The 23,153-nt window shown below is 38.0% G+C and overlaps 1 protein-coding gene across 1 annotated transcript in view; it reads right to left on the bottom strand.

Moving 5' to 3' along the window:
• Positions 1–23,153, bottom strand: part of HHIP (hedgehog interacting protein) — a gene marked incomplete at both ends in the record, with an annotated part of 69,780 nt that overhangs the window by 11,448 nt on the left and 35,179 nt on the right. The window contains 7 exons of the mRNA XM_084262863.1: positions 1,806–1,887; positions 2,471–2,601; positions 3,218–3,341; positions 5,338–5,459; positions 6,208–6,351; positions 7,709–7,882; positions 8,337–8,488. Of these exons, the coding sequence (XP_084118989.1) occupies positions 1,806–1,887; positions 2,471–2,601; positions 3,218–3,341; positions 5,338–5,459; positions 6,208–6,351; positions 7,709–7,882; positions 8,337–8,488 (929 nt within the window). The remainder of the gene's footprint in view (positions 1–1,805; positions 1,888–2,470; positions 2,602–3,217; positions 3,342–5,337; positions 5,460–6,207; positions 6,352–7,708; positions 7,883–8,336; positions 8,489–23,153) is intronic.

Below are 23,153 nucleotides of genomic sequence, written 5' to 3'. Positions count from 1 at the left end.
TAGTGGATTTAGGGTGTAAAATTCACTTAAAACCATACACCAACAGACTAAACAATCCCAGTAAGAATGGCAAGTTTTGTTCTAAAAAAATGTTTTTAATACCAGAAAGCATAAATAAAATATACATAATAACCTTGACTGACAGACTGCACTAACCTGCAGTAACATCTGCTTTCTTAATTATTTGCTATAGATTTGGGATAGTATAATTATAAACCACTGAAACTACTGTAACTTACAGTGCAGCATGCATCCAATTTAATGGATTTACTATTAAATTAACTTGTTGCCCCAATAACAATTTTTTGAGTTTAAATTCTGAGAAGAAAATAAATTAGTCTCTTTAAACAGTCAACGGCAAAACCTAAAATGCAATCTTAACTGTATGTGGTGGGGAAGTGTGCTGAAGTAGATGCTGAGCCAATAGGCAGTTCCTTTTGCAGGGTATGATGCAGTTAAAAGTAATGAATATGACAAAGTTAATTTCTGTTGGCCATTTCATTTTGTTTTAATTTCTGATGCTTTTTGCAGGGTGGACGTGGTACCTTTCCATGCCACAGACGTGATTTGACAGAGCAGCAGGATCCATCATGAAGAAAATGGTATTTCTCCAGCTAAAGTGAGTATCTGCTGGTCATCTCCTCTTATTGTTGCTGGGACCCTGGGTCATGTTGGGGACTGGCTTCTTCCAGGCTTTCCAGATTCCCTAATATATTCATAGCTCTAGCTGCTCTGCAAAGAACCTCAGAATGATCACATCTCAAGAAACTCTGGTTTGATAGTTTTTATTTATCCTCATTTCAACTGGTAAATTAGTCTAAATAATTAAACCAATTATATTAATTCTGTGTCATGTAAGTAATTTGAGTGGGATTTATAAGCCTTTTGGAAACAGTGCTTTATGAACTGTTAAAGAACTTAGTGTATTTTTGGCACACAGTCCAAGGACAGAAGGTTTCCTTCCTTGGTGTTCCAGGCCTCCCCAGGGGGAGACAGCGGTAAATGCAGGGTATGGAAAGATGTTGAAAACTAGTAAGTAGTGACAAAATTCACACCCACTGAGGATTCAGTCCTCTCTATTCTTCTCTGTTGGTGGTATCTCCTATATAATAGAAGAGATGTTTGGGAAAAAAATGCATTTGTACCTCAGAGATTATGGCAAAACTGAAATTGAAGAAGTGAGACTGGGATTGACTGGATATGGCTTGTCTGCTAGCTAGTACTGTCAAATTATCTTGTGTTGTGGCTTCAGTATATGGAGTAGGTATTGTCAGCTGGTACTAACCTTTTGAGTCAGCTCTCGTTGTGCACTGTCCCACTGCAGTGGCAGGTAAAGAAGAAGTAGTGCTGTGGGCAGTCCCAGCGTCTGCCTTCCATTGATGCTACATAACCTCTGTGGTACCTACGAGTCATTCTGCTTCATAACTACCAGGAGCATCTTTTCCCTGTACTGGTCCACATGCTTCCATATTAAATATGTCTACACGTAATGAAAATATGCAAATGATGTGAATCTCGGTGGGAAAGCAGCATTTAACATACTGTTGAAGAGTAAACATTTCCAGAAGTCACTGCTGGTTGCACCTCTGTTGTGCTGACATTCACTTGCTATGAGACAGTGAATCTATTTTGTTTGCTCCTGATGGCACGTTTGCTTTTAGGACCCCACCCCTGCACTAAGCATTTGCCCCCTTAATTGAGTATCAGTATTGCATTATTCAGCTACATGGAGAGAGCCACTTTCACCTTTTGTTTTTTAACCTGTGGAAGGAAAGACTGATGTCAGTGACAAATGCAATACTCACCTTTTTGGGTCAATGATCTTGTAGAGTTTTCCACTGTGAGGTTGTGTCATACTTTTACTGCTTGATAATATGTAAATCTCACCTGTTAAAGAAAGCAATGAAATGTATTAGTTCTCCTTTCCTCAGATGTCAAATATATGACTTTTGTGATCTAGCTGCATTTGCAAGACAAAATTAAAACCTCAGAAGCAACACACATCACTGAAATACACAACAGTATCACTGCTACTGGAAAATTTAAATAGGCACTTTCCCCAAACTGATGCTAAAATGCCAAAGATACATTTTTTGTTTCATACTGTACAGAACTGGTTTAAAAAAGAATGGGGAGGAAGGGAGATGAGTCTGCTCATGCAGTATCTTTGCTCTGTAAGTTTGTAATGTTGGGAATTAAAGCAAGCATATGACATGTTGTGTCATAGTGAGTGACACAGTTCACAGAATGTGAGAGTCAGTAAGGACCTCTGTCCCTTCCAACAACCCATTCTCTTCTTGGCTCTTCTTACGAGGCAGCAAAGCGGTAGCGGAGAGCAGTGTAGACAGCTTTGGCAAAGGAAAGACAGCCTTTAGATTTCTTCTTTTTAAACATTTGCTATAATTTAGAATATTTAAATAGGCATTATCAATAAGGCTTATGATTTAATAACATTTTTTTTTCTATTTACCTAATTCATCTTCACCAAATCCCAAGACAGGGCCTGAGAAGAAACCTCTACATGAACCAGTGTTGCCAAGACAGAGGGGTTTCTCTTGCCACTGTTTCGTTGCAGGACTCTGTTGCAGTGTTAAAAAATTTCTATATTCAAAAACACATAAAGCAGATTGTTATATTACATTTTTAATAGAGTTTTCACCGTCCAGATAAACAAGTAAACACTTGCTGCAAGTAGCCCCGTAGATATGTCTGTGCAGTTCATCATCTTACGATTTCCTGCCCGTTATTTTTCAGCATTTCCCCTCCTGTCATCCAAACGTTTCAAAATCAGTTTCAAGCTATACTACATAGTCATTTATGAATACTGAGCTATTTGGCATGGGAAAACTATGCCTATTCTTTAAAAAAGCATTCATTATGCTCCGTCAGTGATGTCTCCATAAACCCCCCAATGGTGTCAATGTCTTACCAGTTAGACCTGTTGGGAAACAGCCCCAAAACGAACATTTATTCCCCTTGTGATGCAAATGAACCATGTAAGTGTTTGCAGAACTAAAGTCTTAAGAGTGTCACCATGCGGGTGTCTTTGTACTGTTCTCCAAGGACCAGGTCTGTTACATGTGTCACCATACATTAGAATGCTGTGCTATTTTCTTTCCAAATATAGAATTTAATCTGCATTGTCACACTGCTATAGTTGGCGAAGTGACACTGTATACACACATTGCTGTTTAAGAGTGAGTTATAAGGAACCTACCCATTGCGGTCTCCAAATACGTAACTCCCATAGAGTCTTTCAGACTGGCAGCCTCGATAGATAAATCCACCAACCAACGATCCGCTGCTGAATGGTTTGAATTCTAAAAGTGAAGGCTCGCTTTCTAAAAAGGAACTACCGTAGTGTTAGATCATATGCAGGTTTGGATTTTGATTCACATTTATGAAAATGGCATTACTTCAAGAAAAGAGATTAATTCCATTTAAACAACCCTCAAAGTTCAAGATGTGTTGCTGGAAATGAAACATTAAAAGATCGGAAAATCAAAGGCTGTTTGTGAAACGAGCGGTTAGGGATTTAGATAGGAGAGTCTAGAATTCATTTCTTCCACGTACATGGGCTGGGAGAATAAAGCCATATAAGGATTAGGTCAGACTTTCATTTAAGTTGATGTGATTACTGCTATTAAATTTTGTTAAGACAGTCTGCAGAACAGATCTCTTGAGTTTCAGGAATACAATTAAACTCCCTTCACTGTAAAGTTCTTCCAGTATCTAAATGTAGAAATTCCAGTGATTTTCAGCAGAACTTGTTTTCAAAGCCATTGGATAGTTTGAGAAATTCTTTCAAAGTCACACTTTTCTACATGGTATGTGTGTTGCATCTGATAAAACATTAGAATTGCTTGGCCGTAGTTTCTCATGGTAATTATTCTGTGCTGCTGTTGTAGTTGCAGTTCCTACACATCTTTCCTGTTTTACAGAACTGCAGAGTTCAAATAATGTCTTCAAGTAAGTTCCTTTTCATGTATTCAAATACTGCTTAGGGTAAAAGTTGGGCTCAACTTGACATGCTAATTGCATAATTTTTAATTAAATCCACAGCCAATAGGCCTTTTTGTTTTAAAGGAACTTATTTTATTAGTTGCAGGACTATCTGCAAGTCTTTGATAAATGAAATTGTCCAGATTATTCTACAAGTGTAAGAGCTGCAATTTTATGTGGGAGAAAAGGATGATGAGCTCTTTTTATTGAAGCAATTGACCTACAGCCTAGACAATATTGGCAAGCTGTTCTGGATAGACACAATATTGCTTCGTTTACTCTGCAGTAAAGATGCAGTCAAAATTCCATTGGAGCAGTGGTTTACCAAATATTATTCTTTGGTTTGGCTTTTATGAAATGAACACAGAAAATACACGCAGCAACCAAAGTAGAACGACTGCATTACACTGCTGTGCACTATTGTACTAGCCAGCAGAGCTGCTTTGCTTTTATGTGAGGTGCAGGTGGGAGGACTGGGGATGCAAATAAAATCACCAAGTGCCACGTTCCAGGAGGTAGACCGGTTCTTGGTTCCTTTACACACCTTTGGCATTTATCACCTTTAACCACCATCAGTTTGCAAGCTGCTCCCCTGGTCAGCCAGGGTAGACAGTAGCTCAGCGTAACTGTCACTTGGCTTGCCTGAACTAGCAAGCGATCTTGGTGAGTAAACATTAAACTAAAATTGTGACTGGCAGTCATACTGATTCAGACAGCACATGAAACACTTCACATTTTTAATTCCCTAATTGAGTACATTTATCTTCTTGCAATCTAATCTAAACTAGTCGTTTATTATGAAATAGTAGCACAGTGCATAGTTTTTTGTGTTTAGTAACATTTAAACAGAGCTCAGTCATTTCCCTGTTTGGTTGTGGTCTGTTGTTGTCCACCTCACTTTTTCCATGATAGGAAGCACATTACATGAGATTTCCATTCTGTATCTTAAAAGGTTGTTTGTGAATGGCTAAGAATATATATTTTCATCACTTCCCGGTATTCCAAAATCTCTTCTTTATGAGCCATCATAGGCAACAACAGTGAGATCTTCGACAGACTAGCAACTGGCACATTTTTTAAATCTTATTTACATGATAGTTCTACACCAGCAAGAACACAGTTGAGTCATTTAAATGTTGTTTTGTCTGGGAACTATAATTTGCTTGTACCATACTTTCCATAAGTTCTATCTTTTGTAGGTTGCCCATCCTGTCTATGTAGTAAGGTACTTATCATGACTATACCGTCCTGAGTTTTTTTTTCTGCTTTCTATTTATTATTCCATGGGCATAGAATCTGAGTGTTCCCAGTGGCTTTATCCTGGCTGGAACTTACCATAATCTTTACCCTTTATTATTTGTAAGATTCTTGCTGAGGATCTGTTCTTTCCATTTGAATCTGAGCAAAGAATAGTTAAGTTGATGTTTATGTCTGTTGGGTGGCGGTCCACAGCACATCTATAAAACAAAAACATGTAAGAAAATCCATGAGATTGATGAACTCATAATGTATAGTTCTCTGTCTACAGTACGAAGCTTCACATTTTGAAGGATTATTGTTTCTTTGTGGTGCCTACTCATTTGAGAGACCTGTTTCATACTGGGACAAAATAACTGAGAAGTATGTCAGGTAGGTATACAAGAGATAACATACCTTCCCCATCTCTGCACCATTTTTATATGATGTGTAGTAAAACACAGTAATTTTTTACCCTAGTCATGAAATATACTCTGCTCAGTAGCACCTGAAGTGACTAGGGCTTTAGCCAAACCAGACGAGTTCACCTACACAGTGTAGGAATCTTCTCCTGTGAAAAAGTCTAAGAATCAACTCCTTGTCTGAACAACTTGGCTTCCTGAATTTTTTAAAACCATGACTTTAAATGTCACTTCAGTACTACCACCCACCTAATTTGCTGAGCTATGTTTTGTTTAGTTAAAGCGTTCTTCTCTTTCTTGTTATTGTTTGGATATTGCCAGATGTTCTCATTTTTTTTCCATGTGCCTTTTTTTTCTCCATCAAGATTTTACTACTCTCATTTCTTAGATTCCCATCTCAACTGTACTATATCAACTCTCTGCTTCAACCTTTCCAATTTTCCAATGGTAAAAATCTTATAATTCATTAAAGCAAAAAAATCCAACTTGACTGTATGAAAGATTTCTGGTTGAAAACAGTGTCTGCTTCAGAGGAACTGCAACTTACCGTCCTGGATTGTGGAGGCCATGTGCAAAAATCTCTGGAGGTTGGTTTGTACTGTTAAAATGTGGGTTGCTCCGTGGTATGGAATAAGGGACATTGCACAGGTCAGTGTTTACATCAAGGCGCAATACAGAACCTGTAAAATCACTGAGAAAGTTGGAGGATAAAATAATTGGTTTTAAATAGTATTTTACTGGTAGATTTAATCCATACAGTACTGCAGTGAACTAGCAAAATAAACCACCTGCTTTACTGAATATTCACATCTAGAGTCATTTTATGGTGCATGCCAATCCAAAGATTCAGTTTGACCAGTACGTTGTTCTAGTTTTGTTCTAGAACGCCTCTGACCATGCTGCTGGGAAGCTGCTTGATAAGAAGTGCAACTTTCCACACATCAGCATTGGTCTATGGCTCCAAACATAAGGCTTTTACATCTTTTATACTGCATATCCTCTACAGTAAAAATGGATATAATCACTGTGGAGTCACATAATGCTTCTTGCCAACACTTTGAATCCCGCTCTTGAATTCCATGATTTCTAGTCACACTACAGTCCAAGGATTAATTACACATCAATTAAAAGAAAACCAAAGCCAATGTAATTGTATTGGTTTAAGGTTCGTATTTTTTTGGTAAAGAATCAGAACTTTTTTGTTAGATGAAAACAGGACAGAGGGAAAAGTTTTGCCTTGCATTCATGATTGTGATGGAGGACGGGTGAAGGACCAGTATGCAGAAGAGCATCAAAACTCCTTTTGCAAACATGAATACATGTGATATGAAAATTGATTCCTTTCTTTCTTCATCCCATATCTGCTTCAGTCTCATCTTGTTTTAAGTTAATTTTAAATCAAGTATTAGAATTGCTCTCTGGTGTCGGGTTTAAGTATATCCTCACTGCACAGGGCAGGAGCACTTGCTATTCTCCTGAGCCAAAGAGGCCTTTGAGCATAGCAACTCCTTTTAGGTCTGCAAAGGGCCAGTGCCACACTTTTTCTAAATGAAGGCAAATGTTGTGCCTCTGACAGAGCATAATGTAACAGAGGGAAAAAGCAGTTTGAGAAAACCGTATGGGTAAAACTGAAGTGGGATTGCTTAAAATGTTGTGTGGCCATTTTCCGAAGTGATAATCTTGTTCTTGACTCTGGTGTGGGTTTGTAGGCACTTTTTTAGAATATGTGCTCAATGAGGTTGCCTTGGTCATAGAATAATAGTTTGGAAAAAAGAAGGCTAACCTATGCATAAATACAATTACACCTCCTGGTAAGGGCTCCAATATTTGAATTTGATAGCACACAACTAAAAGATTTATTAAAGCAGTACGACTGTTCTGAAAATCAGCAGCTGTCAAAATCCAGGCACTGAAAATAGGGGAATTATATAGTAAAGGGGAGTAAAATTTGTCCTGACAACTGCTGATCGCTTTTGATTCTGACCCCAAATAATGTGCAAAACCAGAAGGCAATAATAGAAGTCTACCCATTGGTAGCTTTTCTTTACCTTAAACCATCCATCTCCTCCATATCATCTAAAGTGATCATGCCATCTCCAAGAAAAATGTATAGGAAACCATCTGGGCCAAATAGAAGCTGTCCTCCTAGGTGTTTTCGATGTAGTTCTGCTACTTCTAAAAACACTCTTGCTGTTCTCATATCAACTTGGTGTGGATTTTTCCTGCAATATAGAGATATGAACACAGTTTTTGCAGTTCAGTACCGTTCTTCTCTCTAAAAATAATTATTGAAATGATACTTTTAAGATGTAGATGCTGTAACTTGGTGGAGGAATGTAAATTATTTCTGAGAAATTTCAATTTTCCAGCATTCACACCCCCCCCCCCATATTTTGCTGCCTATACACAATAAGTAGGAAATAACTATAAAAAAGACATCATAATAATAATAATAATAATAATAATAATAATAATAATAATAGTCTTTAAAAGTATAAACCAGAGTACTTACTGGCATTCCAAACTACTGTTTGAAATAAAATCAGCAATACTTTTTCTGCAAGTGCTGAAGTAAACAAGCTAAATCTGATTGTTCGTTTTAGAAATGGAAAATACCAAAATGAAAAGGTTGCTTGAGAAACACAGAATGTGTGAATTTTAGACTTCTACTGATACCTGGATACTGTGTATTCTACAACCCTAAGGATGTGGTCATGAGGTCCAATAGCCCACCGTTCTTGGTTGGTGGTATAAGACACATACAGCTTTCCATTTTTCTTGTAATTGGGATGGAATGCAAGGCTTAACAGTCCTCTTTCATCTCCTCCCTGCAGTCAAATGAAAAACACAAAGAATTGTGAAGTTAATTATGTTCTTTATTGTGTTTCAGCTGGAACCCAAAAAAAAAAGTTTCTTTCTTGTGGATAATCTTTGCCCAAACTCTTTTATTTCTTTCCTGACTACTGCACAAAAAGGATTATAAAACATTTCACTTTGGGGAACTCTTAAAGAGTTAGAACAAGACAATTGTCTTATGTAGTTATCTATGCACAAGTCTCTTACGCCACTTTTGTGGAGTGATTTGTGTATGTAATCTTTGGGTAGCCATGAAGACAAGTTTAAGTGCTGTGAAGGATTCTTTGCTGGGTTACTAGGTTGCTTGTAATTCGTAGAAGACAAATAAAAAGGTCTATAATCAGCAGTCACTTCTAATCCAAGTATCCAAAACCTAAAACACAGTGCTGGCTGCCAACTCCCACTGTCTTGGCAATATGTTTAGAAAACAGTTAAATTGCTTGTGTAATATGTAAACCTTTGTTTTACCCTGGAGGCAGCAACATCAGTTGTCACAACTATGGTGGTCTGTTCATCATAGCTAGTATACTGTAGGTAATAAGCAGCCTCGCTCTCTGTGCAGAGAAACCATAGTTTTACATGTGGTACTTCAATGGAAAGGGTTTTGTTATTTTTTTAAAAAAATAAAAATAGAAAAATCTCCTGACAACTTTCTTTTGTTATTATGTTTGCCACAAAGATTAGTAGAGTTATATGTTAAACATCGGATCCATGTAATGTACTGTGACAATGCAAATACCCTGTGTACTTAAATAGCAGGCAATTTTCTCTTTGGCTTCTAAAAATGTATGCAGCATCACTTTGCCTAAAACTCTGTTTGTACAAATAGAGAGTAAATCTTCGATTAAACTGTCGCTTTTGAAGGGAGAGAAGCTGAGGCATAGAAATAAACAGAGCACACGATTAACAATTCAAATTAAATTCATATATGCAATTATTCACCAGCCCATAGTTGGTTTGGAGTTTAACTCGGGGTTTGCCAGCCTTTCAAAACTAGTGACTCTCTTGTAGATTCAAGCACGCCGGCTCTGCACCCATAAGGAGACTATGTTTTGCAACTCTAACCACACCCATGATAACTAATTATGAAATTTAAAATTATAAGAGAGAATGAAGCTTTTAAAATGTATTTGCAATTCAGAATGATGGATGTGCCTGTCTTCCTGCTGAAAGATGTCCCACAAAAGGCCTAATTGGGAAAGTGCACAGCTTTAATTTATTTTAATTCAACATGATTGCCATACTTCCTTTTTAATCACAACCACCAAAGAGAAACCTGAGTCAGAAATGGAGATGTAAAAAGGTCAAGAGATTTCCATACAAAGAGGTTTCTACAATGAAATCTGGATCCTACTAGTTTAGAGGCGGCCAGAATTTGCTAGTTTGTTTGCTAGAAAAATTTAGTCTTAGGAGGTTATCGGAGAGGTTAGTTTTGAAAGTCTAGTTAGAGCTGCCAAATCAGTTGCAGTCATCATGGATGAAGGAACTGGTAATCTAGCTCTTTCTCCTTTACGAGCCAAAAATAATTCTGCAGCTGAGCCTGAACTGATTGTAGATGTTATTGTATGAGTTTCTAAGAGTTTTGACCAAGTTGCGCTGATAAAGTCTGAAGGAAAGGGAGGGAAATCAGTTGCTCTGGGAACAGTAAGGCATATTTCAAAGATTCCTGATGAATGATTCTGTCTGTTGTGCCCAGACAAAGACAGTCCTATTTCTTCTCCTGAGAGATAGGTTCACCTCATTTAAGGGCCCAGGAATGTCAGTGAGTTACACTAGGCCTGCCATTGAAGGTGAGTTATTGAATGTAATAGTAAGAAAAGATCTTTCTGTTACCAAGCTGAAGGTTTTATTTAGCACTTGACGTCATGGGAGCAGTCTCAGTGTAAAACTGAAGTTGTTGAAAGCATAAATAGGTGAAAATTAAATTAAGAGGTTTTAAAGAAGCACACATGAAGCAAGAGTTTGACAAATGAATGAAACAGGACCTGTGAGATAAGTATGGCAAGTTGTATTCCTAGGATCAGGCCAGTATTTCTCATTGCTATCTTGCATGATTATCTTGGACTACCATCTATTGCCTACTTTGTTTGTAGAATGCATCTAATGCTTCCTGAAAAGTCTTGCTGCTTTCTGTTTTTCAAAGCAAAGCTCGACACACTATGTTCTAAAAAGTCTATTTACTCTTGCATTTAATAAAAACTTTGGAAATAACCCTCTGAGATGCTGAAATCAGTGCAGCATCAAGCCATTAGTTGGCTTATGATCAACTAGAAATCCAGCTGAGTTTTTCCATACTTATTTTGGAAAACAGTTGTTCATGTGTACTTTCAGCTTTATCACTAACTGTTTCCAATGAATTCACTGCCACAACTTCCATAGCTTTTGAAATAATTTCTTATGGTGCCAGAAAGTATACAGTTTTCTATAGTGTTATGTCTCATATATTGTGGGGTAAATTGAGAGATGGCCAGCCAAATCCCTTACAAGCAGTCATTTTGGTACTGCCAAATCGAATCATTATGTACCACTTAAAAAACGTTCAGATTTTCCCTATAGAATAATCCTCACATTTCATTTTTATCAATGGACTTGCAATGTCTACTGTGGAACCAGCATCCCAGGCTTTACAGTCGTGTCTTGTAAATACCATGAGAACAAACATCTGTATTTTCACTTGTCAGCTTAACAATTTTTCAACATCTTTTTCTTATCAAGTTTCCCCTTAGATGAAACCAGCACCAACAAACTGTAGATGACATAGTAGCTTGTCTGAGATTCTGCACTACAAATTTGATGGAATAACCATTAACATTTGTCAGTTGTATAAGGAAGGGCGAGAAGAATGAGACAAATATTTGTATTCCACTGGGATGTCTGTTGAAGACAAAGAATGATGGTTGGCTGAAATGAGTGTTAATTACCTAAACATACTGTGGACTGGGGCCAATGTGAAATCTCTATCGTAACTAAACCTGGAAGCTCACACTTTGAGTGTCTGCCTGTGCGGCTCTTTAGCTTGACTGCTCCTGTCTTCTACTCGCGGCAACTGTATCTTTCACACTGATACTACACTTGATTCCAAACTGATTTTCCTTGGGCCAGATTATAAACTTCAGCTAAGGAGCTCTGTAAAAGAAAAAAACATTCCTTTAAAAACCAGTTTGGTCTAGTTTGGCACCACAAGCATGAAAATAATTTAATCAGAGTTACATTAAGTCACTACAAAGCCAAGTAAAGACTAATTGTATGCATTAAACGTAAAGTGTTTCTTAACTTAGAATTTTTTAATGGGTGGTTAGGTACGTTATGTCACTTCTCAAAGTATATGACACCAGCAAGTGTTCTTAAAAGTACATTACTCTAGTGAGTGTTCTCAACTGATGTATATTTTTAATATTTCTTTTTGGATTGTTATTTCTGTTGTAATATATTTACACTTGTAAAAGTTTGAAGCAACTGCACAACACAATTGACTTTGTATTTTGACTAAGAAGTGTAGATCTTGCACGTGATTTTTATAGAGGTGCTATTTTCATGTAAGCCCTCCTTAGAAGTGGGCTCCACTTTCAATCTTTGTGTTTCCAAACGTACTCTGGTATATCTCAGATATTACATATATAAGTACTTTATTAAGGTATTACATTTTTTCTACAATGCAGAAACGCATGTTAGTTATTTTGAAGACAAGCTGTCATTTCATTACATCATTAGATATAATATTTTCTATAGTAAATATAGACAAATACATGGGAATGCCTAAACTGGTATTGCTAAATATTTCATTTAAAATAGGTCATATTGTAACCGTGACCCTTAATTGCATAACCTTAATAGTAATTAATTTTAGTAAGCAAAACCAGACATGATCATTTAGTTCTTGCAATCTGTGTGGCTTAATAGTAAACAATATGGGTAGCAGATTCCGAGTTTTTCTTTAAAATTGATTTCACAATTCAGTCATATGAAATAGGGGTATTTAGACGTAACAGCTTTTTGACCTGGACAATCCCACTCTGATGCTGGAACTTAGTAGTGACCTTTTTTAAAAGGGGTTTTGTTTAAAATATTTATATTCAGTGGATATTTGTGACTGAAATTATTAACTCTAATGTAATGCCTTCGTATCATTTGTTTTTATTTCTTTTACTATAAAGCAAATGCTAGGTAACTGGTTGAGGTAGAGTGACCACCCATAATTTAGTTTATTTCCCATGTAATAAATACCGTAACTAATATGCATTACCATGTGCTTGATCTTAAAGAGATCTTATTTGTAAAAAAACATGGGGTTAGGGGTCGTGGAGCATCTAAAATCTCTTACCAGGTGGTAATACATGAAGCAAGGGATTTCTAATCAGGAGACCCCCAAAGAATCTTTGCTTATTTGAACCTTCCTTTACCGGATCTTACTATAGGGCTGAAGATCAATGTCAGGTATTTTTCTCAGTGGGAAGTGTTTGCTTCATCAGTGTGTTTTGGAAATTGGGGCCTGGCACAGGACAGAAACTTGCCTACAGCAGAAGTACAACGCAGCAAAAGGTCTGCTGCAAGGGCACACCTTGCCTTTCAAAGCTGCTTCTGCTGTTTTGAGAAACATGGGGCGGGGGGAGTGCCTCTGACGGGTGAAAGGGGCAACAAGAACAGAGTGAGAAAACCAGAAACCTATTGAGCTGCAGGTATGGTGCAGGACTAAAGCTTCTATAGACCCTCTTGGGTGATGAGAACTCAAGTGCTTTGCTATCTGAACATCTGTGGGGCCCGAGGCCTCTGGCAAGGGAAGAATTTGTAACATAAGACATTCACCTTAGGGAAAAATAATTACACTGATGTCATGGCTTAGTATAGTATACATATGAGACCATAGCTCCAAAGCATTTCCTTTTTTGCTGTTGTGCTGTAAAGCTCCATCCCCCTTGCCCACCCCATCCTCCCTCATTTATAAAGGTTATCTAAAGATTTATTTTAAATTTTCAATATTTTTCACTGATTTAAAAAATCTGCACTATTTCAATGCTTCACTTAAAAATAACTTTAGGTAGAGGAATACTTCACAATTCAGTTTATACAGGAAAGACTCTGACGGCCACACTCAGAATTTAAATGCAAATCCTGCTGAAGTTGGAGCTGGTTTTTGTTCAGTTAGGTGCAGGGGCAGGATTTGGCTAAAAGTGCACTCATACCAAAGTTATCTGTTTTGTTTGCAGTGATATTTAAATGTGCTTTTTGTTTGTTTGTTTAGTTTTTTTCAAGTCTGATTCTTTATTTCTTACTTCTGTTTCAGCAATGACAAGATTTTGACAAGGCCTCGATCATTTTTTCTTTTCCTTACCTTCACAGTCCTTTGAAGATACCAGTCACTAAATGCAGGACCTTTCACTTCTAGTCCTAGTCCTCTGTACTTATTTTTTTAATTCCTCAACTCCAGATTTTGCTGTTCTGCTGGGCAAGTCTTTAGTTTAATCCAAATGACAATCCTCGTCCCCTGATAATACAATTCTTTCTTCCCGTCCTCCTAAAGAAAGTATATGAAACTTATAAATGCAGATACTAACCCAACACAAACCCACAGCTTGCCTCCTTCACACTCTTCTAGTAAGATGAATCCTGCTTTGACAACTCTCCCAATTATTGGTCAGAAGCAGCTAAAAGCTTCGAGACTGCCAAGAGTCAGCCAATAATTGCGAGGTTTTGGGCAAGAGTGACGTACAACCATGAGTGTGCTTGCAAGGAGGTGGCCGTGAGCCCATGTGAGGTCTGCATCTGGATGGAGAAACTTTATGTACTGCACTGCTTTAGGAGAATTGGAATAACAGAAGACAGTGGAAATCAGTCCCGGAAGAGGGAGATTCAAATAAAGACCAGATGATTATTGCATTCAGCAAAGCTGGCTCAAGAAGGTGTGAATTACACACTTCCCTGCGCCACAGAGGCCTCTTGAGCTGTAAGCAGCATTCATCCTCTGGGAACGCAGGTGGTGATTCCACCTCTGTCCCCAGCTGGATTTATTTTCAAGGAAGCTTTACATTCCACCAGCAATTCGGTGAGTGGTTCACCAGCGGAGGCCACTAAGGGAAGGTAAAAAATAAGCAGGCTCCTTCGCATTTCCCTGGCATGCTTCCACTTTCTGGTCTTCATTTATTTATTTGTTTGTCTGGCATATCTGCTCTCCTATATTTTTCAGTATTCTTCCACTGTAGACTGTCTTCTCCTGACAGCTGTTCATCTGCATAGGTTTGAGGTCTATTGTGTTGCAGAATTAGCCTTCTAGGAAAGCGAGAGGGCTTCCTTCAAGCAACTGAGAATGCAGTAAGTGCTAAGAAATTTACTGACCATGAAAATCCTTCATTAATAGGGAGAGCAGACTTGATGGCCTCTGTACTTTTTCTCCTTCTTTATGTTGCTTTTAAGCTTTACCCACCTTTCCACAGCACTTCTGTGATAAAGGCAAATTTTACAACTCTCTTTCGGTGGGAAGTCCAATAAAATTGGCTCAGATGATACCCCAAAGGGAACAGACTACATTGCATTAACATTCACAAATACGTGACACGATGACAAGAGACTAATAAACCCCTTTTCATTTGCCAAAACCGTGACTTCAGCTCTTCCAGTCAAGAATTATTTTTAACTTAGACCCTATTTTAATGCTAAGTAACGTTATTTTTCTATAAAATCACAAACAATACAAATTAATCTTTTCCATGATTTACTGGTCTAACGAAGCTCTAATTTGACTGTGGTTCCCTCAGACAGCTACTCTGGTTTTCTCATGCTCTCAATCTTTGATTATGTGTATAAGACTTACCTTTATTTTTCAGTAGCACATTTCATAAAAGTATTCTTTTTGGTTAAAATACAGATCCAATGCCAGAGAGTTGTCAGAAGAGTTTAAGAATTAGAATTCAAATATATAAGTTGCTTTTACATGGTGTGGCATGTCAATCAATCACTGACACTTTTGTCATTGCTAAAGATAAAAATACGTTATGGAAAAATAAAAAACGTACTGTGTTGCAACGATCTCCCTGGGCTGCTAAATTAATACTTTTCATAAATGTCCACAAAAAAAGGCTACAGCATTTTGAAATGAGCTGTAAGACTTTTGTGTGTGTGTGTGTGTGTGTGCTGAGGGAAAAAAAGAGGATGTATGGTGACACATAGCAAATTTGACAGTGATTATGTAAAATGAACCAACCTACAACAAATTCTACACTCTGATAATTGAAAACAAATTCATGCTGTTTTACCGTGACCACTTTATATGGAAATTTAGGGATATAATTTGGAACAGAATAACAGTAATTATCATACTCTCTGCATTAAATTAAAACCAGAAATGTTGATCTGTCTAATTGCAGGCATTAAAAAGTAACTAATTTCAAAAAAGAGAGATGCAAATGGAAAGATGCTCCGATGACATTACTCTGTCTTACCCACAATGCTGCCTTTCTCCTTTGGCTCTCGGTAGCGAACTGTTGTCTATTAAAGCAGATCCTTGTTTGTTCTGGTTGCAAGGGGAACGTTACATCAGCTATGTATTTAAATATCCTGGGGTGGGGGGAGAGAGAGCAGCAAACCGCACCCAGCTTGAAGGAAAGATGCTACAGGTTTCTGCTTAGATTGGTCCCCAGACCTTTACTGTTGCCTTTGTGCTAATGGATATTAGACTTTGCTCAGCCAGTGCTAAAAGTAACTTCCTAGCAGTCTGCTTCTTGCAAAAACCGCTTGTTTTCTCCCCCGAGCATTACTGTGGTAATCGTTCATGTTTGCGACACAACCCAGATTAAACTGTGGGTGTTAGGAGCTTGGCTCTGTCGCTGGTTTAAGAGAAGAGTGATTCAGTGGCTTGTCCACATCACACTGACCCTCGCTGCAATGCATAAAGGTACTCTTCTTCAGCAGCAGCTGTTTCCTTAGCAGATTTCTAGCTTTGGCCTAGGTACTTAGCAAAGGTTGTGAAGTGTCCTCTGCAAGGCGTTCCAAATCACAAATCAATTCTTTTTACTTTAGGAAACTGGGAAATCATACCATGTGAATGGTTTTTGGTAAGGTAATGGGAGACTGTGTGAAGGACAGAAGTTCAGGTGACATAAAAGCACCTGACAGAGACAGGAAGCATATGAAAGGTGAACTGTGATTCATGCTTATATCCTCCGTGCTGTCCTGTCTGGGATTCTCTCCTGGAGGCAGAGCCACCATGCAGAGTGCGGGGCTTGCTAGCAGGCTCTGAAAGATGGGAAGACATCACCATTTTTCAGTTGCCAAAGAATCTGTTTGCAAATTCTAGAGATAAAGCAAATGCTATTATGTTCCCTAATGCCTGAAGAACTTTTGGACTCTGCAATCTGGGGGCATGGAGAGGCATATTTCAGCCTATATGTAGCATCAGCATTCAGCATAGTATCGACAAAGATGTATCATAGCTTCAAAGCAAATCCCAACTGTGGATGTTGCTGGTTTTCTCGGTAGATAACCAGCCTAAACGTAACAGGCAAAATCAGAATTCATATTCTTAGAAATTCTGTAAGTATCCATCAATATTTTACCACTGGCCATACAACAGATCTACTGGATGAAGGCTAGACATTTATGTCTGTTTATTCCAATTTTAAAATTGTTTCTACCTATGTTCTTTGTCCGTTCCATTGTTCCAAGCAGTAAACAGCCTCGTCTTGCTGGCACAAATGCAAACAGAAACTCAGTTTGGAGGTCCAACATCTGCTACTGAGTTTTAAGCTTCCACGTGTGAGCGTGAGCACTGGAAGTGTATTTGTTATCCAAAATCAAACTCTTTGAAATGTAAGGACTGCACTTGTTGGAGTCCTCATACAAAGGCAGCTAAGAAAAAAATGAAAGTGCTATTATTCCTTTTTTTCCCCAACAAAACATGTGCACATGTGTCACATTTTGTTCCTGGGTCAGAAACATACTTAAGGACCGGCACCCTCACATTTCTCAGAGTGCACTGAATGGGGGGTGGGAAGAAAAGCGTGTTTGAATTCTCTGACACTACCCAAGCGTTCTTCTCACTGGTACTCTGCCAATCCCTTCAGCCTCAGCGTGCTGCCGGAGCTGAGCGGCCCAAGGGCAGAAGGGCTAGCGTGCAACTTACCTGCACTGCTGCAGTTAAGCGACAGCTTGGATTTCAAACACTGAGTGAGGTAATCAAATAATTTGAGTTCTTTCAGTAAGTCTTAAAAATATATATGTAATTTGCCGGCTACCTGTAAGCAAGGGGTAAATCAATCCAGAGTAATCCGGATTTTTTCCATATTTTGCGAGCACCGGGGGAAGCTAAATTATTGGACCATTTTTGTGCTTGATCTCATCTTTACCTCTCGACTAGCATAGTGAAAAAATATTAATAATTTGAAGAGAGACATGAATATTTTTATGAAATGTGCCAAGTGGAAAAACCAGGGTGGTGGAGGATATACGGTTTGCTCTTCATGACTAGAATCTGTATATAAGAGGAGAATGATGGCAATCCACAGCCGTGTTGACAATTCAGACATACAGGAAATACCCTTGTAGGAAACGAATACCATCTGGGTTTGGCCCAAGATGTGTGAATGAGAAATATGTTTCTTGTTGAGAATGCAAAGATAGTTTTGGACATTGCAAAGAAGGAATGCGTTAAGCATGCAGAGTTATAAAAATGAAATAGGGTGAGGCATTGCATGCATATGGAGTAATTAGAGGAATATGTTTGTGTGCGTCAATAGCTGATGCAGACTTAGAACTTCAGAATTCATTTGTCCTAAGACAAACAGCAAATTGCTATGAAAAGTGCCTTTGGTATAAATGGCCAGGAGCTTTCTGAATAAAGGCAGTATTTGAAGATGCTGATTTGTCTAAAGGCACCGTGTTCCCTGATAGAAAGGGAGGTTTGCTTGTGACACGTGTTGTATTTGGGGGAAAAAAAGTAAAATAGTTTTGAAATAGTTGAAACATCCAGTTCTAATATTTGCAAAACTGGGAATTCGGATTATTTCAGTGAGTTGTTTTCAGTTTAGAAATTAGTTTTAGTTAAAAGAATGTCAACACTGAAATGGAATATTTCATTTGGCCCTTCCTGAGAACCTTTCAGTCCACACTTGGTAAGAGTATGTTTTCAAAATCTCAGAATATTCTCACTCCTCTCTATCCTGTTCTTGCATTAACTGTCTGAGATTTTAGTGTCTGTTCTTGGCATAGGAAGGCTCTCTGGTTTCTAACTAAGTTGTTGCCAGCATTCTGAGGTTCCTGAGACTCGCTGCCTGCGGGATGGATTTTTGCCTCTCCCTTGACACCCTCATCTACTTGTGAAAGCCCCAGCAGTGCTGATCTTTCTGTTATTTGTGAGACTAATGAATGCCTTGCATGGACAGGAAAAACTTCCACGCTCTCTTTTTGGTGCACATTTGACGACTTCTCCAAATTAGACTTTAGTACTATCGTCCTTTCTTGACTTTTAGGCTCTAAATGGTCTTTTTTTAAAAAAAAAATATTGGAAAGATAAAAGGTTTGCTACTCTTTCATGTCTGTCAAGATCCTGGATTAACCCTGGTCCAGGTTCAAAGACACTCATTATACAAATTACCTGTTCCTTAACTGAGCAATGCTCAGACGATGACAGTAAACTGTCTGTTATTGTACCTTGGCCTTCATTTGTTATTCAGCAGATTTTTGACATACCTGAACAGGATTATTCTTATCACTGCTAAGGACTGCTGGAGACATTTATTTAACATATACTAGTTGTTTTAGTGCTTACACAGAAGGCATAATGCAAAAAAAAATTGCAAAATTAAGATGGCCGTTTAGATACTTCTATTTTCCATTCTTTTTTAGTGTGTGTTGAACATGCATGGCACCTGAGACCTCTGGGCAGAATGATCAAAGCCTACTGAATCAAATGTTATTAATACACCGGTGGCAAACCATCCCATATCTTTGATGGATGGATAACATTCGGGTTGACATGGGCCGAATCTGAAGAAGCAGGCAGCCCGTTAGAGTGCACTGTGACTGCAAGCTTGAGTGGATAGTCAGGGTTGAGTTCTGTGCTTGCTTCTTAATAGACTGAATATATGACTTGAGGGCAAGCCCGTTCCTAATAAATCGATTATTAGTGCCTCTTCCAGCTTCATTAAGGCATTGTGTTGTACCAGCTCATCCTTTGCTAGGCTGTACACGAAGCACTGCTGCTTTCCTTTGCATCTCCTGTGGAACGTGCTCATCCGCCCTTCAGGTGAGAATTCAGAACTGTGCGAGGCTTGAATTCTCCACGCTGTTGATGCTGATACGTTACGCATATGCATCCCTCCCCATGTAAACATACACCCAGCCTTTAGGGGAACTTGTCCTTGCAGTTTAATTTCTCATCAAATTTAATTCTCTTTTGTACTCGCAGAAGCGGAACATGAGCGGAGAGAAACAGTGCGCGTGGGCTTGATTTGCATATCTTAAGGCTTAAATAAGTGGTGTTTGAAGGACTTAAATAAATTTATTTTATAGTGTAGATTAGGTTAATATTGTTTTGCCTACAATGGTCAATTCCAATTTGGGGGAAAAAGGGTTTTGAAAAAACGTGCATTTCATGTATATGCCTGTGTTTTTTAAAGAAGTCGTTAAATTATGGTTGCACTACATATTTTAAATATTGACATTTCTGAGTGGGATTTAATTTTTATTCTGCCAAGCATTGTAAATTCCTGTTTTGGATCCTGAGGATTTTGGTGGAGGTGGAAAACCACTAATAATTTCTTCTTGTTCACGCAACTTGTGTTCACTTGCATGTTTTAACTTGAAGCAGACCTTTTCTATTGATGCTGACAACACCATTCTGAATACAAACGAAACTCATCTGGAGTAGGAAAGAGTAAAATTTCCTCTCAGTAAAGGCAATGATAATTACCTTAATATAAAATTTAGTTTCATAAGGCTCTAATTCAGTGAGGATTTAGGCACGTACCCAAACTCCACTGATATTTTTTTTTTCTAGTGCAAAACAGGATAGCATCAGGCAGCCGATTCTCTCCACTTCAGAGTTTACATGACTTTTGGCATCACTAAATGAGAACTGATGCAGCAGTGATGAGGGAATTTATCAATCACAAACGCTTCTGATTGAGGGGGAAGGGGAAATGGAGACTTTTCTCTTAATGAATCTGACCCTGAGATTTCATAAAGATTTTTTTATGGTCTGTAACTAATGTGGTAGTTATGCAGCTAAAGGCATTATCTTCACATCATTATAATGAAACATAACACTGGTATCCTTGACTTTATTAGCCAGGCTTCATTGGTATCTGACGTTATATATTTCCTATTATAAATCTAAATAAGAACTTACATTGACCTGCATTAGACCAAACATTAAACAATTTACTAAGATTACGACTTTGAGAGGGAACTTTAAAAAAAAAAAGTCTTTTAGACCACCAAGAAACAACTATAAATTTAAGGAAATATGAGGTTTCCACCATGTGACTTCCCCTGCAGAGTTATGCAACAGACTGCTGTTACTTAAAGGTCATACATAAAAAATTTATGGTACATTTTTAAGAGATTTATAGTGTTTCTATTTATACAACTTATATGTCAACAATTTAAAGGTATAGTACACTAAAATAAGAAATTGAACTCTAATCCCTTTGATATCCCTGGATAAAACAGAATGCTCTAATATGTCTTATATAAAAGAGGCTTAATAAATGTATCTTTATTAATTGATGTGGAATGTGTGATGTAAGGATTTGCTGTTTACTATCTATTACAAATAATTTTTTCATTTTTATCCAGAAAATCATTTTCAAATGGGATTGATTAAGGGAGCATTCTTTGTTGCATAGGCCCATCACATGGTGGTGTAACTCTCTTCAGATGAGCTCTGCAAATCAGTCTCAGGACTAACACTCAATGTTGAGATGAACGACACTATTGATAACCATCTAGATCTCCTGTTTTGGAATACCTCTGAACTCAAATACATACCATTTACCAGAGATGTGGTTGGAATCTCTGGAAGTAAAAATCTGTAGCACTATATGAAGGTACAGCCCTGTAGTTATTTGTTAAAATTTATTTGCTTTGCACTGAAATGAAGTGGGGGCCTTTGCACAGTTAACTCAGCCTTAGCTGAGGCAAGAGAATGACAGAGACTGAGAGAGGGCAGTTTCTCACATCACTGGAGCTGCTTTACAGACAGGGTTTGAACTCAGCCATAGGAGTCACGTTTTCAGCCTCGCCTTTGCATACGTAACCCATATGCATATGTATGTTTGTGTGGGAGTTGAGACCACAAATGCATCATTTTATGCCAGAAGTTGGAGCCATATACGCAGGTCTGGCAGTGATTATTGACGATAAATTCATCCCTGAATTTTGCAAATTAGAATACTGCATGAATATGAAGGCTCCATTAGGGCATAGTATTTAAGTACCTTAATGTGTGTAAGCACTTTGACACTGTAAATAATAATTTATCCTTAAAACAAGTGTTTATATAGAAACAAAAGTCCTAGTACACGAAACACGTATTATTGTGTTCAACCATGAACACTTTGGTAATTTATCGCCTTTCAGGTCAAGTCTGAATGCAGTGCTGAATGGGACAATAGCATTTGCAGAAAGACACTAATACAGTCATGGAGGTTTGTCTCTGCCTAGTATTGTGGCCTAATCTTGTCCTCAGTAAAGAACCAAGGAACGCAGTCTGGTGGTCCCTAAGAACAGGGAGGAGGATTCTTCAGAAGAGCCAGCCTTTAGGTTACTGTGCCACCCACCAAGTTTTAGTTACATAGTCTCTACTGACTTAAGTAGTCGTATCTAGTCCCTTGACTCTCACAGCATTCCTGTTGGGATGCCCTTTGGGCTTGAAGAATGTTACTGCCTTGCTGGGAGAGACTGTTCTATCAGTCTTCTTAGGTACTGCAATCTTCAGCCCTGAAGATAGCGTACAATGCCAAAGCAGCCCTTCAGAGCTGGAGCTGCTACAGTCTTTCTTGTTAAGAGGTCCTCAGCAAGATGACCCAACAGTCCTTTGCCAACAGTATTTGTGCAGCCCTGCATGACTGCGTTCTTTGCTGTCAGAGTTACACTGGTTCTGTGGACTTTAGATGTTTCTAAAGTTGTGGCACCCTGTGGTTTGCCTTTGCTGACTGAAGAAACATATCGCTGTTCCTAAGCTGGTCATCACCCCTTCATCAGTGTAATTAATTTCCATAGTAAGAAACTGTTGTAAAGAAATTTGGCTACAACAGTTCCAGCAGAGTTTATAGGTTCACAGGCCAACCCAAGCAGCAATTAATTTAAAAGAAGATGTGATCATTTCCTATATTTTATGAGCATTAAATAATTCTTTTATTTTTCCCCGCAAAAAGTATTTGACATATCAAATGGCTAGGACAAGGGGTGATAGCATCTATAGTATTTTTAAATATTAATAGCTTTTGCAAATAAGAAAATCACAAAGTGTTAGAAAAGAATAACAGGTATGACATTTTAAAAGCTGTTTTTCTTTATAACTATAAATCTAGAGTTTCAGAGAGGAAACACTAATAAAAATTAGTCAGTCATCATTATGATGTCATTCTCATAATTTCCCTTGAAGTAAACTAGCAAGTACAAATAATATTTGTAATGTCTGACATC

Source organism: Gallinula chloropus (genome assembly GCF_964237585.1).
Source record: "Gallinula chloropus genome assembly, chromosome: 4".
NCBI classification, from domain to species: domain Eukaryota; kingdom Metazoa; phylum Chordata; class Aves; order Gruiformes; family Rallidae; genus Gallinula; species Gallinula chloropus.
The sequence above is the reverse complement of the archived record's forward strand: the minus strand, read 5'-3'. Positions and strand labels throughout refer to the sequence as shown.